General features: G+C 45.0%; 1 protein-coding gene across 3 annotated transcripts in view; it reads right to left on the bottom strand.

The window, feature by feature from the left end:
• Positions 1 to 8,328: 8,328 nt before the first annotated feature.
• Positions 8,329 to 20,599, bottom strand: part of atp9b (ATPase phospholipid transporting 9B) — a 37,246-nt gene continuing 24,975 nt past the window's right edge. For 2 of the 3 annotated variants that reach the window (XM_070984302.1, XM_070984304.1), the window contains 16 exons: positions 20,031 to 20,282; positions 16,985 to 17,146; positions 16,705 to 16,797; positions 15,458 to 15,541; positions 15,109 to 15,279; positions 14,876 to 14,974; positions 14,661 to 14,750; positions 14,150 to 14,294; positions 13,685 to 13,749; positions 13,266 to 13,421; positions 13,011 to 13,075; positions 12,690 to 12,798; positions 12,539 to 12,596; positions 11,444 to 11,647; positions 10,472 to 10,504; positions 8,329 to 10,132 (listed from right to left, as the gene is read on the bottom strand). In XM_070984302.1, the coding sequence (XP_070840403.1) occupies positions 9,996 to 10,132; positions 10,472 to 10,504; positions 11,444 to 11,647; positions 12,539 to 12,596; positions 12,690 to 12,798; positions 13,011 to 13,075; positions 13,266 to 13,421; positions 13,685 to 13,749; positions 14,150 to 14,294; positions 14,661 to 14,750; positions 14,876 to 14,974; positions 15,109 to 15,279; positions 15,458 to 15,541; positions 16,705 to 16,797; positions 16,985 to 17,146; positions 20,031 to 20,282 (1,923 nt within the window). In that variant the 3' untranslated portion in view covers positions 8,329 to 9,995. The remainder of the gene's footprint in view (positions 10,133 to 10,471; positions 10,505 to 11,443; positions 11,648 to 12,538; positions 12,597 to 12,689; positions 12,799 to 13,010; positions 13,076 to 13,265; positions 13,422 to 13,684; positions 13,750 to 14,149; positions 14,295 to 14,660; positions 14,751 to 14,875; positions 14,975 to 15,108; positions 15,280 to 15,457; positions 15,542 to 16,704; positions 16,798 to 16,984; positions 17,147 to 20,030; positions 20,283 to 20,599) is intronic. The other variant, XM_070984303.1, reaches the window with a different exon arrangement.

Here is a 20,599-nt window from a genome sequence, read left to right on the forward strand (position 1 = left end):
TTAAACCCGGTCATTTGACATGCTGAACTGATTTGTTCATAGAGCTTTTCGGAGGCCGCTCTCTGTGGTTGGTGTATACTTATTCGGCCTCTCTCTCCTCAGTGCATCCAGTCCCATGCAGGCAGGGTTGTTACTATCTTTGGCAGGTCTGGACCTTTCAGCAGCTGGCAGCAGACCCGTGGTTTCTGTGATGACAATAGTCACATGGTGGCTCTCTAAGAGTCTGTCCATCCCTGGAGGTGCAAAGCTACATTACTGCTCCACAGCGTCTTATCAGCTGGCCCTAGTTGGTGTGATCCTCGGCGGTGGCGGGCGCCATGCCAGCGCCGCTCTCAGCCAGGGAGCGCTCAGATCTGTCTTCGCTTGAAGGTCATAAGTGTTTGTTGTCTTATAACTCAAGTGTGCACAGTAACATATTTGCCCTCCTGTGTGCTTTCAGGGAATCTCTTCTGTGTAATTTCTAAAACTCTGTGAATTGGGAAAATGATTTGTACATCCAGCATTTGGTATGCAGGTGCTTTTGAAGAGGTTCAATATGTTTGAACCAAGGAGAATCCTGCTGACTGTGGGGGACACGAATCTGCACACCAAAGTCCACGACAATGCATCCAATGGTTATTCAGAAATTTCAGACTGTGAAACACAAGGATGAATGTACTAATGTGTGTGTTCTGTAGACGACAGCGTGGACGTTTTGACAAATCACTCTGCATCCTGAGCATCCAAGTGCACGATTATCTTCAAAGTACAGCTCTTTACCTCCTTCGTCCCCTTTCAGAAAGCGGCTCTTCATCCACATTTCGTCTCCATTGTGCAACAGCATGGCATGTGTGCCCCACGTCCAAAGCAATATTCCCTCCTCACCCACTGGGAGCTCATTTTGGCACAGCTCTCTCTGCAGCAGCGTTTGCGAGGGAGTGACGGCACTTGTGAAATCCTAGCTCTCTGTTTCATCATGGGGACGTGGCTCGGTGGCTCCCCAGTCATCTGAAGAACCCCACTCGTTTCTTTGACCTCATGGAAATCTCTTATGGGGCTGGGGGGGATTTAACTGGGGCAAAAGGGGTAGGGGGGTGTTGCCACTGCACAGTTATGTGTAACTGAAACATGTGCTGCAGTAAACACTTCCACCCGTCTGCAGTTAATAAATAGCTCTGCTGCTGATTGACTCGTGGACCCGTCTACGTCAAGGCAGTGCTGGGGCTCGTAGTTTTTCCAGCCGGGCCTGGTGCTGGTTAGTGGACGCCTTGGTAACAGGCCACTACAGACCGGATCTAGTGAAAGAGGAGAACATTAGATGATGAGAAACACCACCGAAGTCCTGCGTTGATAATGTAGACACGGCAGAATGAACAGAAGACTCGCTTTGATATTGACAAGCTGCAGACGCTGAATTTATTTGATACTACAGCTGTCTCCTGGGACGAGTCTAAATCAGGTCTCAGGTCAGTTGAGACGTGGCAAGTCTCGGTCCAGTGTGTTTGAGAGGAAGTCATGGCTCGGGAGTCTTTATAAGCAAATTGTCTCTGAAATCTTTCAAGTCTGTGGCTAATGACACAGCATTTGAACATTTTTCTGTCAGAGCACTTTCCAAGTTCCTGTGTTTGTCTCACAGAGTCTTTTTAATCTGTAGTGCCAACATTTAAACATCTGTCTCCTTAAGTCCTGCTCGTTGCTTTCAAAACTGGAGACTTCAGCGAGTTTGCTTGCAAGTCTCAATTTTTAGGGGGTCAGCTCTCACGGTAGTCACGTCACTGTTTTGGTTTCATGGCCTGAAACTTGACTGTTTTGGCTCAATCAAACAGTTAAAGCTCCGATGGACCCACTGTACGCTACCACTACCTCACAGCATTAGAGACTAGCCAGTGAACAGAGAGGAGCAGCTGAAGAGATCAGGATTTCGATCAGGAGGTGGTGCAGAGGAAAACGGAGGCTCAATAAACTGAATATTGGACTTAATCAGGAAAAATGCTAAAATGTACATAAACCACTGTTGTCACCATACCAGCCTTAAAAGTGATCACGTCAACCCATTGACAGCTTTAAAGAGGAGCGTCACACCAGGCTGCAGAGCAGTGTTTCAGTTTCACTTCACAGCGCACCGACACGCCCTGGAGGACAGGTCTACATCACTGAAGCATGGCGAGAAGTTCAACCGCTAGAGGAAATCCAAAACGAGACTTAGAGCTGCTGTTCAGTCGCTCTTTCATGCAAACACTGCTTTCACGTACAGTATTGAGGGTTTAAGGCAGTGACACACAGGGCAACAGTTGGGCAACGATGAACTGGCTCGGGGTTGTCACTTTAATCCCTCAGGGACATCTTGTCAACAGGAGACAAGTGAGCGGACACTGTGGCAGACTTTAATGCTCGTCTTTATTGCCCAAGTGCACGGATTTAAACTAAATGTAAGCTGGTGTGCGTGTGATTACGAGGATGTCGCATTATATCTGTCGCAGGTTTCAGTCTTTAAACCCAAACTGTGCTTATTTACCTTCACTGTGCAGCTTAGCGAGGGCAACACAAGCCAACGCGCTGCGCTGAACATCCTTCATGTTGCAATCTCTCTGGCCAGTGAGTGACACAATCACATTGCTAAATTAATCACGCTGTAAATCATTTGTGTGCGGGAAACATTCAGATACATTTTTCATCTCTCTGTCATCTCTGCTGCCGGCAGCGTTGCCCAACAGTGTTTCCCAAAGTTCTCTCTGATGTATCATTATTTTAAGAGTCTGGGAGGGGCTAAGCATCAGGGTTGGGGGGTGGTCTCACTGTCACAAGCCCACACATTTTTGTCGTCTGCCATCCCATACGCGGCTACTGCCAAACTTTGTGAACACTCTGCCTGGTATGACGTGGTTTGGCCGCAACGAGGTGGAAAAGACCTCAACTCGCTTTTCTTTCCACAGTTCTAACCCTCAAAATCCAGTGCCTGGCTTTATTTGTGTCTGAACAAAAACACGATGGAACATTGGACAGCGCTGCAAGTTATTCATAAACTAAGAAACAACCGGCCCTGAACGCTGGCCTTCCCACCGCTGAATCACCTGTTTGTTTTGGAAAAATGAATTGGAAGAGAAATTTATTACTGCACTTCTTTGTGCCTTTCAGGCCGCTCACACACCCCTCTCACCATATGTGCGCTCATAATTGCTATTTTATAAAGTGTTTCTTGATGTAGAATAATAAAACATTATAAATAGTCTCTATGACCACAAGTTGAGTTCAGACTGTGACCAGAAAACTGGTTTCAGGGGACATTGAGTAATCTGCAACCTCGACTGACGAGCAGAGACTTCAAAGGGTCTTTGGCTCGGCTTAGCGTGGCCTGAAAAGACTCGAGAGAGAGCACAGCAGAGGCAGTCAGGGCTGAAATCGATCACAAACGTGTGAGGGAGATCCAACATATCCACATGCATGAACACGGCATGAAGAACGCTGCTTTGGCTGCTTGAGACTGAGACGTTTCAGAGGCCAGAAGTCTCACCTCAGGGTGACGCGACTCGTATCGATCAGCCTCATATCATGGTCTGTTTGAGCTATCTGGGAATATGCGTCTTTATTTTGGCCTGTTTTTCACTTCTATGAGGGTATTTTGGTGTTCTTTGGTGACCCCCCTCTCCACGCCACACCCCACCACCGTCCCCGCTCTCTCTTACAGTCAGACTTCCTGTCTCCCATGAATGTTCTCCTTTTTTCTCGGCCGCTGTGACGGAATCCCCTGCTCTGTTTCCTGTTGTGCGCGCCCGTTGCTTGGTTACAGCCAAGGGAGGAGTTTTCATAGCCGAGGGAGCGTTTGAAGAAGGCCGGGAGCTTCATTTTCTCTCCCTAACGGTCGCAAAGCTGGCGTGAAGCTGGAGCACAACAGTGAGCAGCAGCTCCCCGAGGCACGCAGCATTTTACTATCTCTCAGCTGTTGGTCGCGGCTGCACAGGCTCCACGTGCCCGAGGTCGTTTACATAAATCAAGAATGGAGCTCGTGTAACTGCAGGGAAGTGTGGTTACCACAGACCGGTCTGTTGCTGTGGTACACACAGAGGTGGGCCTGTGAGGCAGCCTGTCAACGTGGGGAAGTTTGGGGAAGCCTGCATGATTCTGACCTAAAAAACATCCTGACAAGCATTTTTACTGACTGTAACAAGCCCAATGAGCGTGAAGACACCTGTGGATTAAGCTTTTTGAACATAAGTTCTTCACTGGGGTGAGAAAAACTCATTTACATTGCAGGTGAAACTGACAAAAGAGGGCAAAAACAAACAAAAGAAGTGCATAAACGGGGTGTTTAGGCGAAGACACAAGTTTCTACATTATGATTAGGACAGAAAATTAGTGCCTTTGGTAGTTAGACTGCTGCACACTCACAAATTTAACCACTTGAAGTAACAACTCCTCAAATTCATCATCAGAAAGCACACAGTGACAACGTTTGTGTGCACAAAATATAAATTTTCACCCGAAACAGACGAAGCCATTTATGTGAAAGTGAATATTTGCACAAAGCTGACTGTAAACAGGTAAAAACATATATTGTGAATGTGTTGTATGCTCCCAAACACTGAATAATATCGCCATATCGCACATCTAAATTAGAAAATGCTCCCTTTAGAATAAGGCCTAATTCATTAAATCTAACAGGAATATGCCATTTACACAACCTGTATAAAATTCTGAATATTGCCAAATAGTGTGCATGTAAGCGTAGTCAGTGTTTGAAAAGTTCTGTGGAGAACTTTTCCGGCAAAGACGCCTTTGAAAACTCTGAAACTACAGCAGCTGATACTGCAGCTCGAATGTGCTTTGCCTCTGCGTGGATACTTGAGCGTTGGACTCCTGGAATGAGGAATATTCTCTTCTTCTCAACTCTTCTCCCCCATCAAGCCAGTCAGGGAATATCATTACCAGTAACTGTATCTCTACTGGTTGTTGTTTCTTAATTCAAACAGGGTGCTGTGGAATTTTATAACGAGCTCAGTCAGACGGAATATGGCTGCAGAAGCCACTTAGCTGCTTAGTAACAAGATAGCATAATGGCATAATGGCAGGTCTCACTCCAGCATATAAAGAAGCAGCAAAAATGTAAAAAAAAACAAAAAAAAAAAACACTAATTTGACAAATGTTCCATGCATCTGATATTTCTGCTGTGTAAGTGTTTTGTATCCCACTTATGGGTTGGACAAAATCTAGTTTAGACGAGAAGTGTTTTTCATCCCGGAGGGCTTCAAATGAAGTTACGGAGTCCTTTTCTTTAATGACAGACGACAATTTGTTGAACAAGAGGTGAAACATTAGATTGTTAACTTCCGTTCTGGCGATGACAGCTCCACCGTTTCTGCACAGGCACCATTAAATGCGAGCGTGCAGCTGTTCTGCAAGAGAGCAGCTCGCCGGCTTTGCAGTGGAGGTTTTACATAAAGTGTGCGCCGAATGTATGTAAACACATTTGACTGTCAAAGTGCTGCAGCGACAGAAAAAAGAAAATTGTGCTCGGAGCTCTGGAAATGATTTGTGTTCTTCATGGCTAAACCTACAGCTCAGTCTGGCTCAGGAACACAAACATAAATTTGATGTTTTTATGGTGAAACAGAGGCAGTTTCATACCATCTTGGAATAACCGAATGTCAGACATCTCAACTGTTTCTTATAATCTAATATTCTCATGGACAGAAATTTGTTAATTGGCCCGTCCCACTCCGTGTGTGAACTGCATCCTGCTTCCTTTGAATGAAGAAATAGTTCATTTTAAAGCCTTTTCATAATTACTGATGGAAGTGCATCATTCTGAGTCTCATGATTTGTATTGTGGGTATTTCCTGTATTTTTATGATGTTAACATACTGATAGTTATTTCTCTGTATCTAACATTTTCTTTTTCATCTTTAAGAGCACTGAACGTTTCCCTGGAATCAGAGCGCTCGGCCTTTTACCCATGATGCCAATCCCAAAGTCTTCTGGGCTTCCGGGCATCCGCTGGTAAGTCTGTATTTAACGTCACAATGCAATGAACTGTGGGTAATTCCTGCAGGTAAAGTCTGCAGAGATGTGGGCTCAAAATGTCTCTGAGGGAGGCCAACAGTGGGACAGCCTGAATCGCCTAAAAGGACATGAGTCCATGACGGTGGGCGTTGGGAACGGGCCTGACTTCAGCTCTCTTCTGTCCTGCCTGGCTCTGGTGTTTTTCCCTTCATTTGGACTTACAGGCTGCGGCAGGATGACAGGTGTAAAGACAAGCACACACATCACTTCTGGACTGACATCCTCAGTCTGGCTGCTAATTAACACGCACAGGTTTGATACTACGACATATAACGAGTGAAACAATGGCTGAGCGTTTCCACAGTGGAACAGCGTGGACCAATGACAGTCTCACTTTTGTCCAGTGAAGTCCATCAATTCAAATAATCTCATTAAATTCTTAAAATTTCATAATGAACATGAAAATAAGACCCAGACTGATATCAACGTTGCAGCGTTCCACCAGGAAACCACGAATTAACCCACAAAATCTACATGAGGAGAAGGTCACTCCAACAAAGACAAACTGTCCTCTGTCAGCACAATAAAGCATCAGTCAAATGAACATTATCCGCTCCATCAAAGCCCCTCATGCAGCACATTAACTGCAGCTGGTTTGGAAAACACACCACAGAGATCTCCCATAGACTTCCACACTGCAGGAGCCGTTAAACAAACCTACAGCACAGCAGCTCCTTCCCTCCCGTGGACTCTACAACGCGAGAACGAGCGGATGAAAGAGAGCGTTTCTTCGCGTCGAAGCCATCGGACCATCACATTCATCGCTGGGTCACAAAGAGCTTCCTCCTCCTCCTCTGCGGGGAGAAGATGATAACACATTGTTTCTCAGTGACCGCCTTTGATTGCACAGGAAAACATACCTTTTATTCTGTATACAGCAGATTCTGCATCTAAAAGCAGAATCTGTAATTACCAAACGGCTGAGCTTGTTTTCTGACTGTGGCTCTCTTTAGACACATGCTCTGCTCTGATTAATTATCTGTTTCTGACACGGTTCAATTACCTACTTAAAGACATAGTATATCATTTCTGCTGCTCGGGGTCTCTCAATCAAAACAAAGAAAGCAAAAGACAAAGTTTGACGTAGCGTGGGATCGTGGGAGTTCTCATCGTTCTGAAACAGCCAGCAAAGCTGATGAACATCTATCTGATGAACTCAGGCAGGAAAGTTCGCTGCATGTCGAACGTTACCTTGAATGAAATTACAGATTTTGGTTTGAATAACTCAACAAAACGACTCATTTTCAGACATTTAACAGTGGAAATTTGAAATGATTTTAAGCTACATCCACTCCTCCTTTCATCATTGAAAATCCAGATTCTATTGAGTCTACGTACATTTTCAGGAGTTAAACGGCTGCACGAGTCGTCTCAGGTTCGCACGTCACACTTGTGTGAAGTTCATACTGGACCACGACTGGCTTCCCAGTCCGGCTGTTAAACTCTGATTTAAGGTGCGAGCAGGGAAACTTTCTTTCTGCAGCAGATGAACACGAAAACAAACTCCGCTCATACATCATCCTGCGCAGCGGAGCTCCAACATCCAAGAGATGGAACGATAAGCAAAACACATTTTGATTTAGAGGCCGCCGTTGCACGATGTTAGAAATGTGCGTGAGGAGTACTTCAAAGCCTTAGGGAGAAGCATGAAGCAGTAATTTTTAAAACTGAATACTTGGGGGGGGGGGGGGTTGCAGGTTTAGAAATGTTGCAGCTTTTCAACTATATTTTTGGTGACACTTCCAGGCATACATTCAGTGTTGACTAGCTGCTGATCAGTGTGCACATTAGTAACACGCTTGCTCTTCATCAGTCATTACAAGCACTTGTTAAAGCCTTATTCTGCATGACCATATTGTACAACTACTAGGCCATTAACAAACCTCCTAATTATTGCGTTGTACATAAATATGACCCTAACCTTAATCATAAATAAGCTTAACCTGCAGAGTGAGGCATTAGGAAGCGTTTTATAATAATCAACAAAGAGCCAATTTGCTAACATGCACGCTAATAAGCAACAAGTTAATGGTGAATATGTGAACTCAGCTGTATAATGGGACCAAATTTTTCATTAAATTGCCTTAAAGTTTGTCTTTATGAACTAAACTTGGAGCGATACCTGTGAAGGCCCCTAACACTGTACATGTTACTGTAAAGCTCCTTCACTTTGGCGCCTCCTCTGTCATGTGTTTGGTCTCTATCTCCATCCAGTGGACACACGATGAACTACATGATGGATAAAACCTTGATAATGTGCAGTTACTGTCCACAAGGAGAAAATCTGTTGTTTCTTTTTATTATCCATTAATCAATGATATTATAAATAACAGACTAACTGTTAGAAATCGCAGTGTTGGACATGGAAAGCAAGTTCACGAGAAAGACAAGTTTACACACATTCACGTACACAGAACAAAGATCTCGACAGGAAACACGGGAATCAACATCTGGAATTGTTTCTTGTTAGAATGTAAATCAGGAATTCAATCGATTTGCATTGAAACACCTCAGCCACACCAACTTCTCCCCGAACATTTGCATCCACCATCTGTCCTTTGTCTTACAGTGTAGCTACATTTTATAGTGTTTGCCACAATTTACACAAATGAATGTACATAACTGTGTTTAGGATTAATTAACCTGAGTTTAACTCAATTATGATTCAGAAAAGATTGAAAACCTCGCTGATAAACTAAATCTAGGACAGTTCGCCGTTCTTCCATCTGATTTTTTCCCCTCTGTGCTCAACACTAACAGCACATGGAGCGAATGATAAAACTCATTCCTCCTTAAAAAGAGCTGAATGTCGACGTCTGCTACAGGCCAAAGTCACAAAGAGACACAGGGGAGTCGTATTGTCAATAAAGGCCTAAAAATATACAGTCGACAGCGTTTTGGGGTCCTTCGTTGTGACTTTTAGAGTAGTTTTACCATCAGAAAAATGCCTTCAGAGAAGAGCAGCAGGATTCGAGCTCCTGGAAGTTCAGATCTGGCTGCAGAGGTAACAAAAACAAACGCTCACCTCTTGCTTAACATCCAATGCTGCGAGATGCGGCTTCAGTACATTAAAATACATCATAATGAGGCACGAATCGAGCGGCCGCGTCCTGACAGGAGGACGGCTGGCTGCCGACAGACATCATAAATGTAAAATAACTCAGTATAATCAAGGCCAAATATGCTGATTATACAACATTTAACGTGGCTATGGAGTGCTGGTTTTATACTACGGCGATAACGATGTCATTCACGGTCTTAAAAATGTAAAAGACATAGAGCAGCAAACGCACAGAAATTCAGATCGAAGCAAGTTCCAGCATTTTCTTTGTGAATGTCATCGGAAATGGTCTTTTTTTACGTAATGCACGAGAGTTAAACGCATTGCGGTTTACATTGACAGCAGCAGATATCCAAGCTGCAAGTAAAGGCTGTATTTACAATGTAATGTAGGAAAACACTTGAATAAATTATCTTTTTTTTTATCCCTTAATGCAACTCAACACTGTCCACAGATGCCGGCCAGCAACTGTGATGAAAACCAGGAATAAAAAAATACCACTTAAAAAAAATTCCACATATAAAAGTTCAAACATTGAAAGTAAGTGTAGAAAATGACAGTTGAAGCTGATTTGTTTAAAATGCTGTAAAGCAAAAGAAGGCAGATTGACCCTTTTCCAACAAAATCAGGTCAAGTGTTTCAGGCCTTCGAAGTCACACCGTCGCAAATCCACCTTTGTAAAGTCTCTTTTTATATGCTCTGTTTTTTTCAAGTCATCTCAAGTTTCAGTGACATAATCCAAAGAGGAGTTACGTAATTTCTCTCATTTCCCATTGTTCCAGTGGTTCCTCGACCTCCGCGGGTCACCTGTCCGTCACTGAGGATCAGTGAGTAAAAAAAGTGCTGAAAAAAGCTCAAACAAGCACGAAACTACAAAACAAACACAAGTAATCCGACTCATGAGGACAGTTTGGAGTAGCTCGGAGGTGAAAACTTGCGCTTCAGGTATTTGATGATGTAGAGAGGAAGACAGCTGACCAACGTGATGGCGGACACCTTCCACAGGAAAGGCCAAGTCGTGATGAAGGACAAGTCTGGAAGAGCAAACAGAAGAAAAAGGGCTCAGGTGCAAACGTCTTAGTGTTGAGTTATGATTGCACGGGGGTGATGGATTCAATCAAGCAATGCAAGAGTCAAAAGCAAACGGGTACAGATGTGTTGACTCGCAAAAGCACTAAAACGAAAACTTAACGGTGCAACGAATGACGTGACACGAGACAACAAAGACCTGCAGTGCATACGATGGAAAGGACAAGCTCAATGAAAGAGTGAAAACGACGACAGGGTGAAACATCACAGGAACGTACAGACATAAGAAATGCAGGGAGACGGATGCAGGAGTGAGGAGATTAATTTACAGGCTGCACACCTACCAAGGAAAGCTCCAAAAGACACCCTGCCTATGCCTGTTGCCAACATACAGCAGCAAAAGAAATGCAGCAGAGAGAGAGTGAGTGCGGTACAAAGATCAGCAGTGAGGAGAGACAGAGAGAGAGAGAGAGGCAGGAAGCAATACAAGCACAGAGCTGAGGGCTGAGCTGCTGCACAGCACTCAGGCGCCCGGCGGCGTCACGTCAGTCGACACAGAGCAGGTGCGGCGAGGAAGAAGGAGTCCACCTGATACAGGACTGAAGGGACAGAAAGGAGCGCTCCTCTGCTACCGACGGTTAACATGAGGGACAGTCAGAGCTAAGCAGAGCTGAAACGATTAGTCTGAGAGTCCATCAGCTGGATGACGGAAACATGAATGGCGGCTTAATTGAATTAAAAATTAAATGTCAAACTTTTCTTGGTCCCATCTTCTCAAATGTGAGGACTTCCTGTTTCTCTTTGTCACATGTGACAGTAAAATGAACAGGATAAAATAATCTGAATATTCCACCTTCTGTGGCTTTAAAGGTATGCTCTGCTGGACTCGTTGTTTCTGTTTGTAATCAAACTGTTTTAAACGCCGTCCCCGCCTGTAGCCGACCTCACCTGCGGGCTGTTATTGGCTAGCGGCTACACACCCACTGCCCGAAGGCTGCAGCCCAGAAACATCCAAACCACAACAAAATAAGAAGAAAATTACAGGCAGAGAGCAGAGTCTCTGCAGATAAATCCACCATCCACCATTTTTTTTTTTTAGAAGGAAAATCCTGCATAGCATACCTTTAATTTGGAGAATAATCAAAAGCCAACAGGAAGTAAAGTGCTGTTGTGCTTTCACAAACCCTGCCTTGTGTCCCTTTTCATTGAGCTCTTACACACGAAAACATTTAGAACAAATTTCATAAATGCATTTTTAAAGTTTTCAAAGTTACACGGACAACATGTACGAATCAGAAACAGGAAAAAAAACCTACCAAAGTACTCGTTGAGGAAGGCCAGCGAGGCCAGGTAGCAGCCCAGGCTGAAGAACTCGGCCACCACCATGAGCCAGTGCCAGGTCCGAACCGTCAGCGCCACCATCAGCAGCTCGGTCAGGATGAGCGCCGTGAAGGAGATGGCGACCACATGCACGAACTCCGACTCGAACAGCACCAGCGCGCCGTACATGAGGATGCCACCTGGTGGCGCCAAAGGAAACAAATCGACCAGGTGACGTTACCAGACCAGGTTTCGCTGAGGAGAGGTCGCGTCCGAGCTTTCCTTCATGCATTCTTTCTTTCTTAACATTTCTTCTCAGGTCCGCTCATCACAGAACAAACTGCTGACATTTAAGGATTAATGTGTCTGGAGATAAGGACTGATTCAATAACTTTATTTATGAGGGGAAAAGATGCACAATGTGCTCCAGTGTGTCTCACTCTGGTTCAAATCTTCCAGTGTCCAGACACCCACTCATCTCTGGGCGCCTTCTGTATCTTGATAGCCTTTCATTTCATCATAACACGACACAAATTGAGCTTAACAGCCTATCACTGATCGCATAATTGCTTTTTCATACAGTCTTCATACAGTGCATTCCAGCGAGTCAAACTCTGTAATAAATTAAGCTGGATTGGCGCCTAATATTTTCCTCCTCCGCTGTCGTCGTCCTTTTTCGCCACAGACCAGGTACTGGCCTTTAATTAAAAACCTCGTGCTGTCAGGAAGTCACGCTCGAGCAGGAACATAGATCTTTCTCACACGCTGCATGGCTTAGCGATTACAGAAATATCGATTTACCGGACAGACAAAAGCCTGCATGTATAAAGCGGATGGCGGCTGGAAACCTAAGATACTGAGAAACGGACTGCCTGAGAGTTTGAGGGGGCCCGGGGACCCTGGCATTAGACACAGCAGAAATGATGAAACGGTGGTTGAGGAGTTGCTTTGACAGTCTGCAACACCAGAATAGTCCTTCCTTACAGATACGGTCATGTTGTCGCTGGTTTTGTTAAAAATGTGCTCTTTATTTTTATGAAGCTGCTGTATTAATCTGCCAGATACAGTGACTGAGTCTGTGTGTGTCTCACCTTGATACACACTGATCAAAACCCAAATGAGGAAAGTCTTGAACGACAATGAACGTCCCTGGAAGAGAAACAGAAGATGTTAGGGGAAGAAAACGCAGATAAAGGGATTTTATTCTGTCAAAGGCACACATTTTAGAACAGGGCGCTGTACCTTGGTGAGGTCTTTATAAAGCTCTGGGTAGAGAAGAGCCATCTCTGGCTTCACGTCTTGGTCCAGAACCAAGGAGAACACAGGAAACATGGTGTAGATGGTGGCATAGCTGGCATACAGAGAAATGAGGGATGGGCAATAAAACACATCCACATATATGTGAGATATTAGCAGGTTGCATCTGAGAAATGAACTTTATGACGCTAACACACAACTAAGAGACTCAGCATAGCCGGAAAGTTAACTAAACTGCACAGACTTGTGGTGATTCTTTTTTTTTTTTTAGCCAAATTAAGCTTCAGACTCAGAAAAGGTACATACCCAACCATGAGGAAACCCTGGTACAAGGGCACAGAGGCAAAGTAAAATATAGAGGAGAAGACCGCCTGCAGGCAGGAAACAAAAGTCAGAAAGTTCGTTAGCTGGGGGCTTCATTGTTCACGATGTGTAAAATGATCTTTGGCTTCACCGCAGCACAAATTAAAAACAGGCATTGTGAACAAAACGCCAACAAACAGCTTTAAAAGACATGGATGCAGACTTTCACAGCCGTCACAGCTTTGATCATTACTGTACCTGCATGGTGGAGATGATCATTCCTCTGTGCATGACGAACTGGCCCAGCGCCGCCGAGCGCTTGTAGCTGTTCCTGCCGTGAACCATGAGCAGGCGGCCGATGTGTTTGAACTGGGTGATGGAGAAGTCTGCGGCCAGCGACGCCTGCTTCCCTTCCTGGTGACACACAAGTGGAAAGATGCAATGCACTACCTTTCAAGATCCATTGGCTTCTAGAAAAACCTTCAAACTGACAAAAAAAGGCAGATTCTTCACACTTTAGTGAGACATGTGGCCTTCAGGGAACACAGATAATACAGATATCCCCACGGAAAAAAACATGTCCTTATGTTTAATGGTTTTTATTTATGTTTATTCAAGATTAACACGAACAGCTGAGGTCTGTATTCCCTGTTTGAGGAGTTTATGGGGGCCTTTACCTTCCCTTCAATCCCGATGCCGCAGTCTGCAGCCTGGATCATACTGACGTCATTTCCTCCATCGCCTGCCACCAAAACGAACAAACACATTTTAAGAAAAGCTTCACATTATTTGGCAGCGTATGCTTGAGGTTAGAGAGCAGCAGCCGTCTCAGTGAGCTTTGACTGCCATCTTGTGGACAGAAGGAGTAACATGCATGTTTGGTCTGGGTCTGTGCTGCAGTAACATCCTTTCTGAGCTTGAACACGTTTTCAGCTCAACATCAGTGCGTTTAAACAGTCACAGTTAGAATATGGCTGAGTCTTCTCAGTCCACCGGATTGGTTTTTTAATCTGTCTAAGGTTTTCCTCCCTCAGGGACTGAGCTGACGTTCTCCCCCCTGACAGAATTTCCCAGGCTGCCTGTGGACCGGAGCCAAAGCCCGTCCAGGCTCATAATGCTGCTGCTGCCACATAAACACTCACCTATGGCGCAGGTTCTGTTGGCCGTGTGCTGCTGGAGGAGCGTGACGATCTGGGCCTTCTGGGTCGGGGAGCAGCGACAGCACACCACCGCCGGACACTGACACGCCAGCTCTACAAACTCGTGCTCGTAATACCGCAAACACACCTGACAGAGACGGAGACACAGAACACAGTTTGCTGGACACGGAGAGCTCCAGATGTATTTGCGTGTTCTGCCTTGGAGACCGCTGCCAGGCTTGTGGACCATATGCAGCGCAAACACGGATCTGTTTGAATGTAAAACTCCTGCTCCGCTGTTACAAACAAGTTCCAATTGTTCTGCCACATGACAAAATGACCTGTATGTTTTGGTGATTCGCTTCCCTCTCCAAATCCTCAAGGCCTGGTTGAACTCCAACGCATTAGTTTTGGATGAGAAGTACTTTTTATTCTCTCATCGCCTGTTTGGCTGCATGCTCAGCATCATCTGCTGTGCAAGGAAATGTCGCTGTGCTGCGCTGCGCTGTAGTACCTCTAAGGAGTCTCCAGAGATGACCAGAGCGCAGTCATGTTTCCTTCTGAAGGCGTTGAGCTCCAGATGGGCCTCTCCTCTGTTAGAGACCTGTTCAAGAGCCACACAACGCAATTAGTCCTGAGGATATTGATGCTTTTTGCCGTCTCCAATTAATTAGGCGCATTATGATTACATCAACGCACGGGCGCACAGGGCAAGTAAAAACAGCATACCGGTCTGAAGACGTGGATGTCTTGGTTTCTGGAGACCAAGTGGGAGCTTTTGGCGATGCATGTAGCCGTCTCGAGCTTGTCCCCCGTCAGCATCCAGATCTGAGCAGAAAATAAGACCAACGAGCAAATTTCCATCATTTTCCTGCTTTTTTGTCTGATTACAACCGTGAATCACTGCTGAGGCAAGTGTTGAGCAGCTTTAATCTGGTACAAGTGTTTATTTCCTCGCCAACCTTGATGCCAGCGTTCCTGAGCAGCTCCAGTGTGGGCCTGACGTCCGCTTGCAGTTGGTCCTCCACGCCGGTCAGACACAGGAGCTCCATCTCCCTCTCTAAGCTCTCGACCACTGCCGCAACCTTCAGGGCTCGGTCATGGATGCTCAGCTTCGCCTGGTTGTAGCGGTTCTGCAGAGAGAGGAGTGAAGCGGGGATAAACGAGGAGGAAAAGACCAGAAAGTAAATCATGACAGTAAGGAAAATCTAATATTACATTTACACTGTTCTAGAGATCATTTATCAATACATTAGAGGATAACTGAAGGGCTGCATGGAGAGCAGCACACACAGTCGTATTCCTCCATACCTCAAAGTCCTGATACTGCTCCTCGGACAGAGACTTCTTGGCCACCACCAGCGTCCTCAGGCCTTCTCTGGCCATGTTCCCACACTGACACAAAGGAGGCAATGATGTTAGGAAATGATGATGCACACAGGGGCGATTTTCCATTTCAGATACTTTCCTAAATCTGTGTTTCAAGGCTGAATTTAAAGATTTATGTGAGGTTAAATAAATGTTTCCCTATGTTTAATTATTATCTTTCCCCCTGTGAATGATGATTATAAACCTGTATGAAATTATGAATATGAATGGAGGGCAGATGAAGTGTTTTATTAGAGCAGCTGCTGTTTAAGCACACCGTGCACACAACTGTCAATAGCGGCATATTGTGACCAACAGCAAAGAAATCAATGGTGAATAACATGGCCTCTGGTGCAATCCAGAGGACACAGTAAAACAAAGGGATGGACGGCGGTTTATTTTTGATATGAAACACCAATGGGGCGAATCTGTCCTGTTGATTGGTTATTGACAAGCAGAGCAACCATAGCGCCGGCTGATTTGACAGCGGGATATTACAGCCAACAGGACATCATTAGCACCATTGTTCAAGAATATGACATACTGTAATTACTTCAACTTTATGTAGGTCACTAATTAAATCAAACGCTGCCCCCAGTGCTAAATGACTCAATAATGCCAATATAATTATGAACATATGCACACAAGACCTTCAGCCACCAAACTGGTGCAGACACGGCCAGCTGATCTCTTGATGAATGTCCTGGTTAAGAGAGGCGACTGGACCGACAAATGATGTGTGACGAGGCGTATGTTCCTCTGCTGTTTATGCTTAACCATTTAATAACATCTTTACAGCTAATGGCCGCGTCCACACTTTAAATGAGCACATAAAAGGTTTTGTGGTCTTGCTAAAAGACACTTTAAGATGAGATACGGCTTCTGGATCCATTTTATTTTTTGTTTCTGAGGTGTTTCTGGAGCGGTTTTATTATTCTATAAGCTGCTGGTAGCACCACATAATAAACAAACTACAAAAAGTGTTTTTTAGTTATCGATACTGACTGTATGCCCTGCTGCTGAGATCATATCCTAGAATATAGAAGAGTTAAACACAACTCCACATGTGTAAGACTGCACAAGCGGCGATTTAAGTGATGTGACTACAAGGCTAACAGTGAGGGTAACCAACGTATGAACACATGCACGATTTCCCGTTCTGCCAGCATACAGTGAATGCACCCTTTTACCTCTTCTTCCAGCCAGTCGTTATACTGGACGATGCTCGCCATGGCAACATCAGCACCCTTCATGTAGAAGGTGATGTCTCCTGTCGACTCCTCCTAAATCAAATTACAATGAGCACATTTCCTGTGTACAACCGCACAAATCTGAACAAACTGGAAGTCCTCTATATTTACTGTAAGCAGAGAGTGACTCAGAAAACACAGAAACACATGATTCAGCGACCAAAACACCACACAGGAAGGAGCATCCACACATCGTGTTGTTATATACAAGCTGACACACCCTGACGATGATGCCCATCCTTTTGCTCTCGGAGGTGAAGGGGAAGATCTGCAGGATGTAGAAGGAGAGAATCTGTCCAGAGGGAGTCTTCAGCTGCAGGGAGGTCAGGTCTCTGTTCACCAGGGTCAGGCCGACGCTCTCCGTCCACCGCACCAGCTCCACCTGAGGAGGCCGTGAAAATAAGATGCTCACAGACATGTAGAAGAGCACAACCTCTGAGATTTTGACAAACAAAACACGGGCTCTAACTTTACCAAAAACTAGCAGGGTGATTAGTTTAGCCATTTTTACTCTGACTGGATTGATGAGGAACATGTACGTTTAAGCGAAAGTACATTTAAATTCCAGGATGATCACTCTTTACCCAAAATAAACCAGGTTCACAAGGACATGAAGAAAATCCGTGACCAACGCAGACCATAAGCTGATGGGATCCAGTTTCACTTGCAGTTGAGAGACGAGGCATCAGAGAGTTACGGCATCTCCAGAGCTGCTGAGCTCTCCTCATTCAGCTCCAGATAAGAGTTTTTCTGTTTCTCTTTCCTCTTTTTCTCCTCAGCAGGAACTGCGGCCCCCGAGTGAGCGTTCAGCTGCACACGACTCAATCCTCAATGGGTTCATTTTCAATTTGCTCACTCAAAGGTTGTTATTATACTCTGACCTACAAATTGGAACTTCCTGTTAATACCCCATCATTTCTCCTGCTCCCCCTTTGAGCTCCGTAAAAAGGGCTGCCTATATTTACTTAACACACATCTGTGTGTCATTATCCTGGTGTGTGTGTGTGCGTGTGTGTGTGTGTGTGCAGCCACACACAAATGGACACATGCACCATGTGCTGAGGATCCTACACCAGCTCTCTAATCTACTTAATCAGCGCTACAGAAACTATTAAAGCTTTGTCAACTTTGATATAAACTACATGTGAGGGATGGAAAACGCCGCTGTGTAACAACGGCAGACTGGCTTAAACAGCCCGATCAATCATTTCGGCTGTGTTCACAATGTGTTCACAATGTGTTCACAATGTTCCAGTGATCCTGTAAATCACAACGGCAGCACTGCCTCTAAAATTAACAGCAGCTAAAGCATGCTGCGATGAACACTATGAGGTAAATGCTCCTCCTGTAATGTCACTAAAGGGTAAAATGGATTCAGTGTAATTTCAGTCTGTTTGCTGCTTCTCCGGATCAAAAACGCCTCCTGTTCAACACAATTGATCTGATCTGGTTATGCTTACAGGAAGTCATTATTCCGTCTCTATGCTAAAATATGTTGCCTTAAAAATGCTCAAATCTAACAAACCTCTGAAGCTCGGCCACTTCTGGGTGAAATGTGTATGATGTCTGAGTGTGCATGCGTGTCACTATATGAGGTTATGACTTCAAACATTCTTGACGTCAAGCTTTTGTTATTGAAATATGGAGTCTAAACGCACAGAACTGTTATAACTTTGAGTAAAAATGATTAAAACATTTAACATGATTGCATCCTTTGCTGATGCCTGGCTGCTCGCCTGGCTTCTACTTATGAAAGTGACTGCTCAGCCTGAGGAAATCATATTTTATTTGCATATTTCAGAAATATAGTACATTTGCCTCGTCCGCCTGCTGGGACGGCCTGTTACATCCAACTGGAAATGACAGAGGACCTACTTTCCTGGACATGGCAGCCGTTAAAGGCAACAGTCAAATGCTTTTGTCTGATATTACAGGGGTCAAAGGTTACAAGAGGACTCTGCCCACAGCATGGCGGACCAGCAGGTCAGAAGACCCCCGTTCTGACCTCGGCGGCCCGCCCACTTCATCTCCTTAATGACGGCTCATTACATTAGAGAGGCTGAGCAGAGAACCAGGGCCAAACAAACTATCACTAACAGAGGTGGCCAAGATCTGATGCTGCAGTCAATGAGAGTGAGGAGACAAGGGGGGGTGGGGGGTGGAATAAAAGGACAGAGAAAGAACAAAGAATGTAGTAGGAGGGGAAGGGAGAGCTCGACCAACAATCACAGACCTCCACCTCTCATCGTCTCTGAGAGAAAATTAAATATTGATCAATCCAAGCAGTGTGAGACAATGGAGAGAGGGGAGACAGAGCGAGTGAGCAAGGATATAAATAAATATATACATCAACCGAGGGGGGGGGGGGCAGGCAAAATGGAAACTGAGAATTTATCTTTCACCACCTTTTTATCTTCATTTTCTCTGTTGGAGTTGGCGTCAAGTCTCACAAAGGCTTAACGAAGCCTCGCGTGTCCTCAGTGATGAACACGCCGACAGTCTTGAACTGGATGCGTATGGGAAGGTTAACTACCCTTTAATATACATTAAATGCATCCCAATCAACAAACACTGACTACCTTTTACACATCAAAAATCCTCACAGCATTTAATGATCATCAGCGCTCTTCTTGGATTTCTCTGCTGATTCATTCTGTTGAATGATTAGAAATGACCTCAGTCAGAGAAGCTCCACCTCGTGGGCTACGTGGAGAAACGGTCAGAGAAAAGGAAGCTAAAGCATAGAGATGCCTTTGGGGATTGTTTTTGTGCCGCATTCCTCCTTCAGCTGAAGCAGTAAATTCTCAGGAAGCAAACACAGACGATTAAATGGCTTCACCTCTGCGAGGAGTTCATGACCTCTGACTTTCTGATCATGAAATGACTATCAAGACAAACCAGGGTTATTTAGGATCACCAATAAAACACAAAGAGAGAGGAGCGAGGAGCTCGCAGGGTTTGCTCATCATCATCCCCCGTGTTTATTCTTACTAGAAGGGCAAACGCCATAAAATCAGATCTGGATTTAATCCGGATATGAGACGCTTTAAATGAAAGTGTAAATGGGGCCTCCGAGAGCAAAACCATTTGTCAACGTTTGACAACCGACAACACTGTGTGACCTCCGTATGGGTTCAGGTTGTTCATGGTTCAACGTTAAACAATGAAAAACACAGCATCCACAAATTCTCAACAAAAATGACTTGAAGCATTTTGAAATATGTCAGATATTATGTAAAAAGCAAATGTCCTGGGAGCATATTTACCTCATCCGGGCTGGACGCCTGGTACGTGCGGTTGTCATCGCTGAAGTCCTGGTCGGCCTCGGCAGACTCCGTCTCTCCGTTGACGTTGGCGTGCGACTCGTAGACGGGCGTGACATTGTGGCACAGGGCGATGGCCTTCACGGCCTCGTGGATGCGACTGCTGACACTCTTGCGGACTTTCGGGCCCGACGTCTGAGTCTTCCTCGATGGAGTGGAGCCACTGGTGCCCCCGCTGGAGGGCTGGGGGGGCACCTGACGTCACAATAAATAATGTGAGCAGACGAAAGGCTGCAGCGTTTGACTCATTTATATCTGGAGCACGCAGTTATGAGAGGTGTGAATCAAAATCTGTCAGCACAAAATCACAGTTCATTGTTGACGGCTCATTTTCATGGTCTGGTCAAGACGTATCCAGAGAAAATGAATGAGTTAATGAAAAAAGCTACCAACTAAAACATATATGAGCTAATTAAATGTCTGTGAAATATATGAAAACTGTCTTTTCAGACCTAGAAAATGTATTTCAGATGTTACAACACTGCTGTAATTTCCTCACTCTGGGATCCCTG

Source organism: Chaetodon trifascialis, chromosome 17 (assembly GCF_039877785.1).
Source record: "Chaetodon trifascialis isolate fChaTrf1 chromosome 17, fChaTrf1.hap1, whole genome shotgun sequence".
NCBI lineage: Eukaryota > Metazoa > Chordata > Actinopteri > Chaetodontiformes > Chaetodontidae > Chaetodon > Chaetodon trifascialis.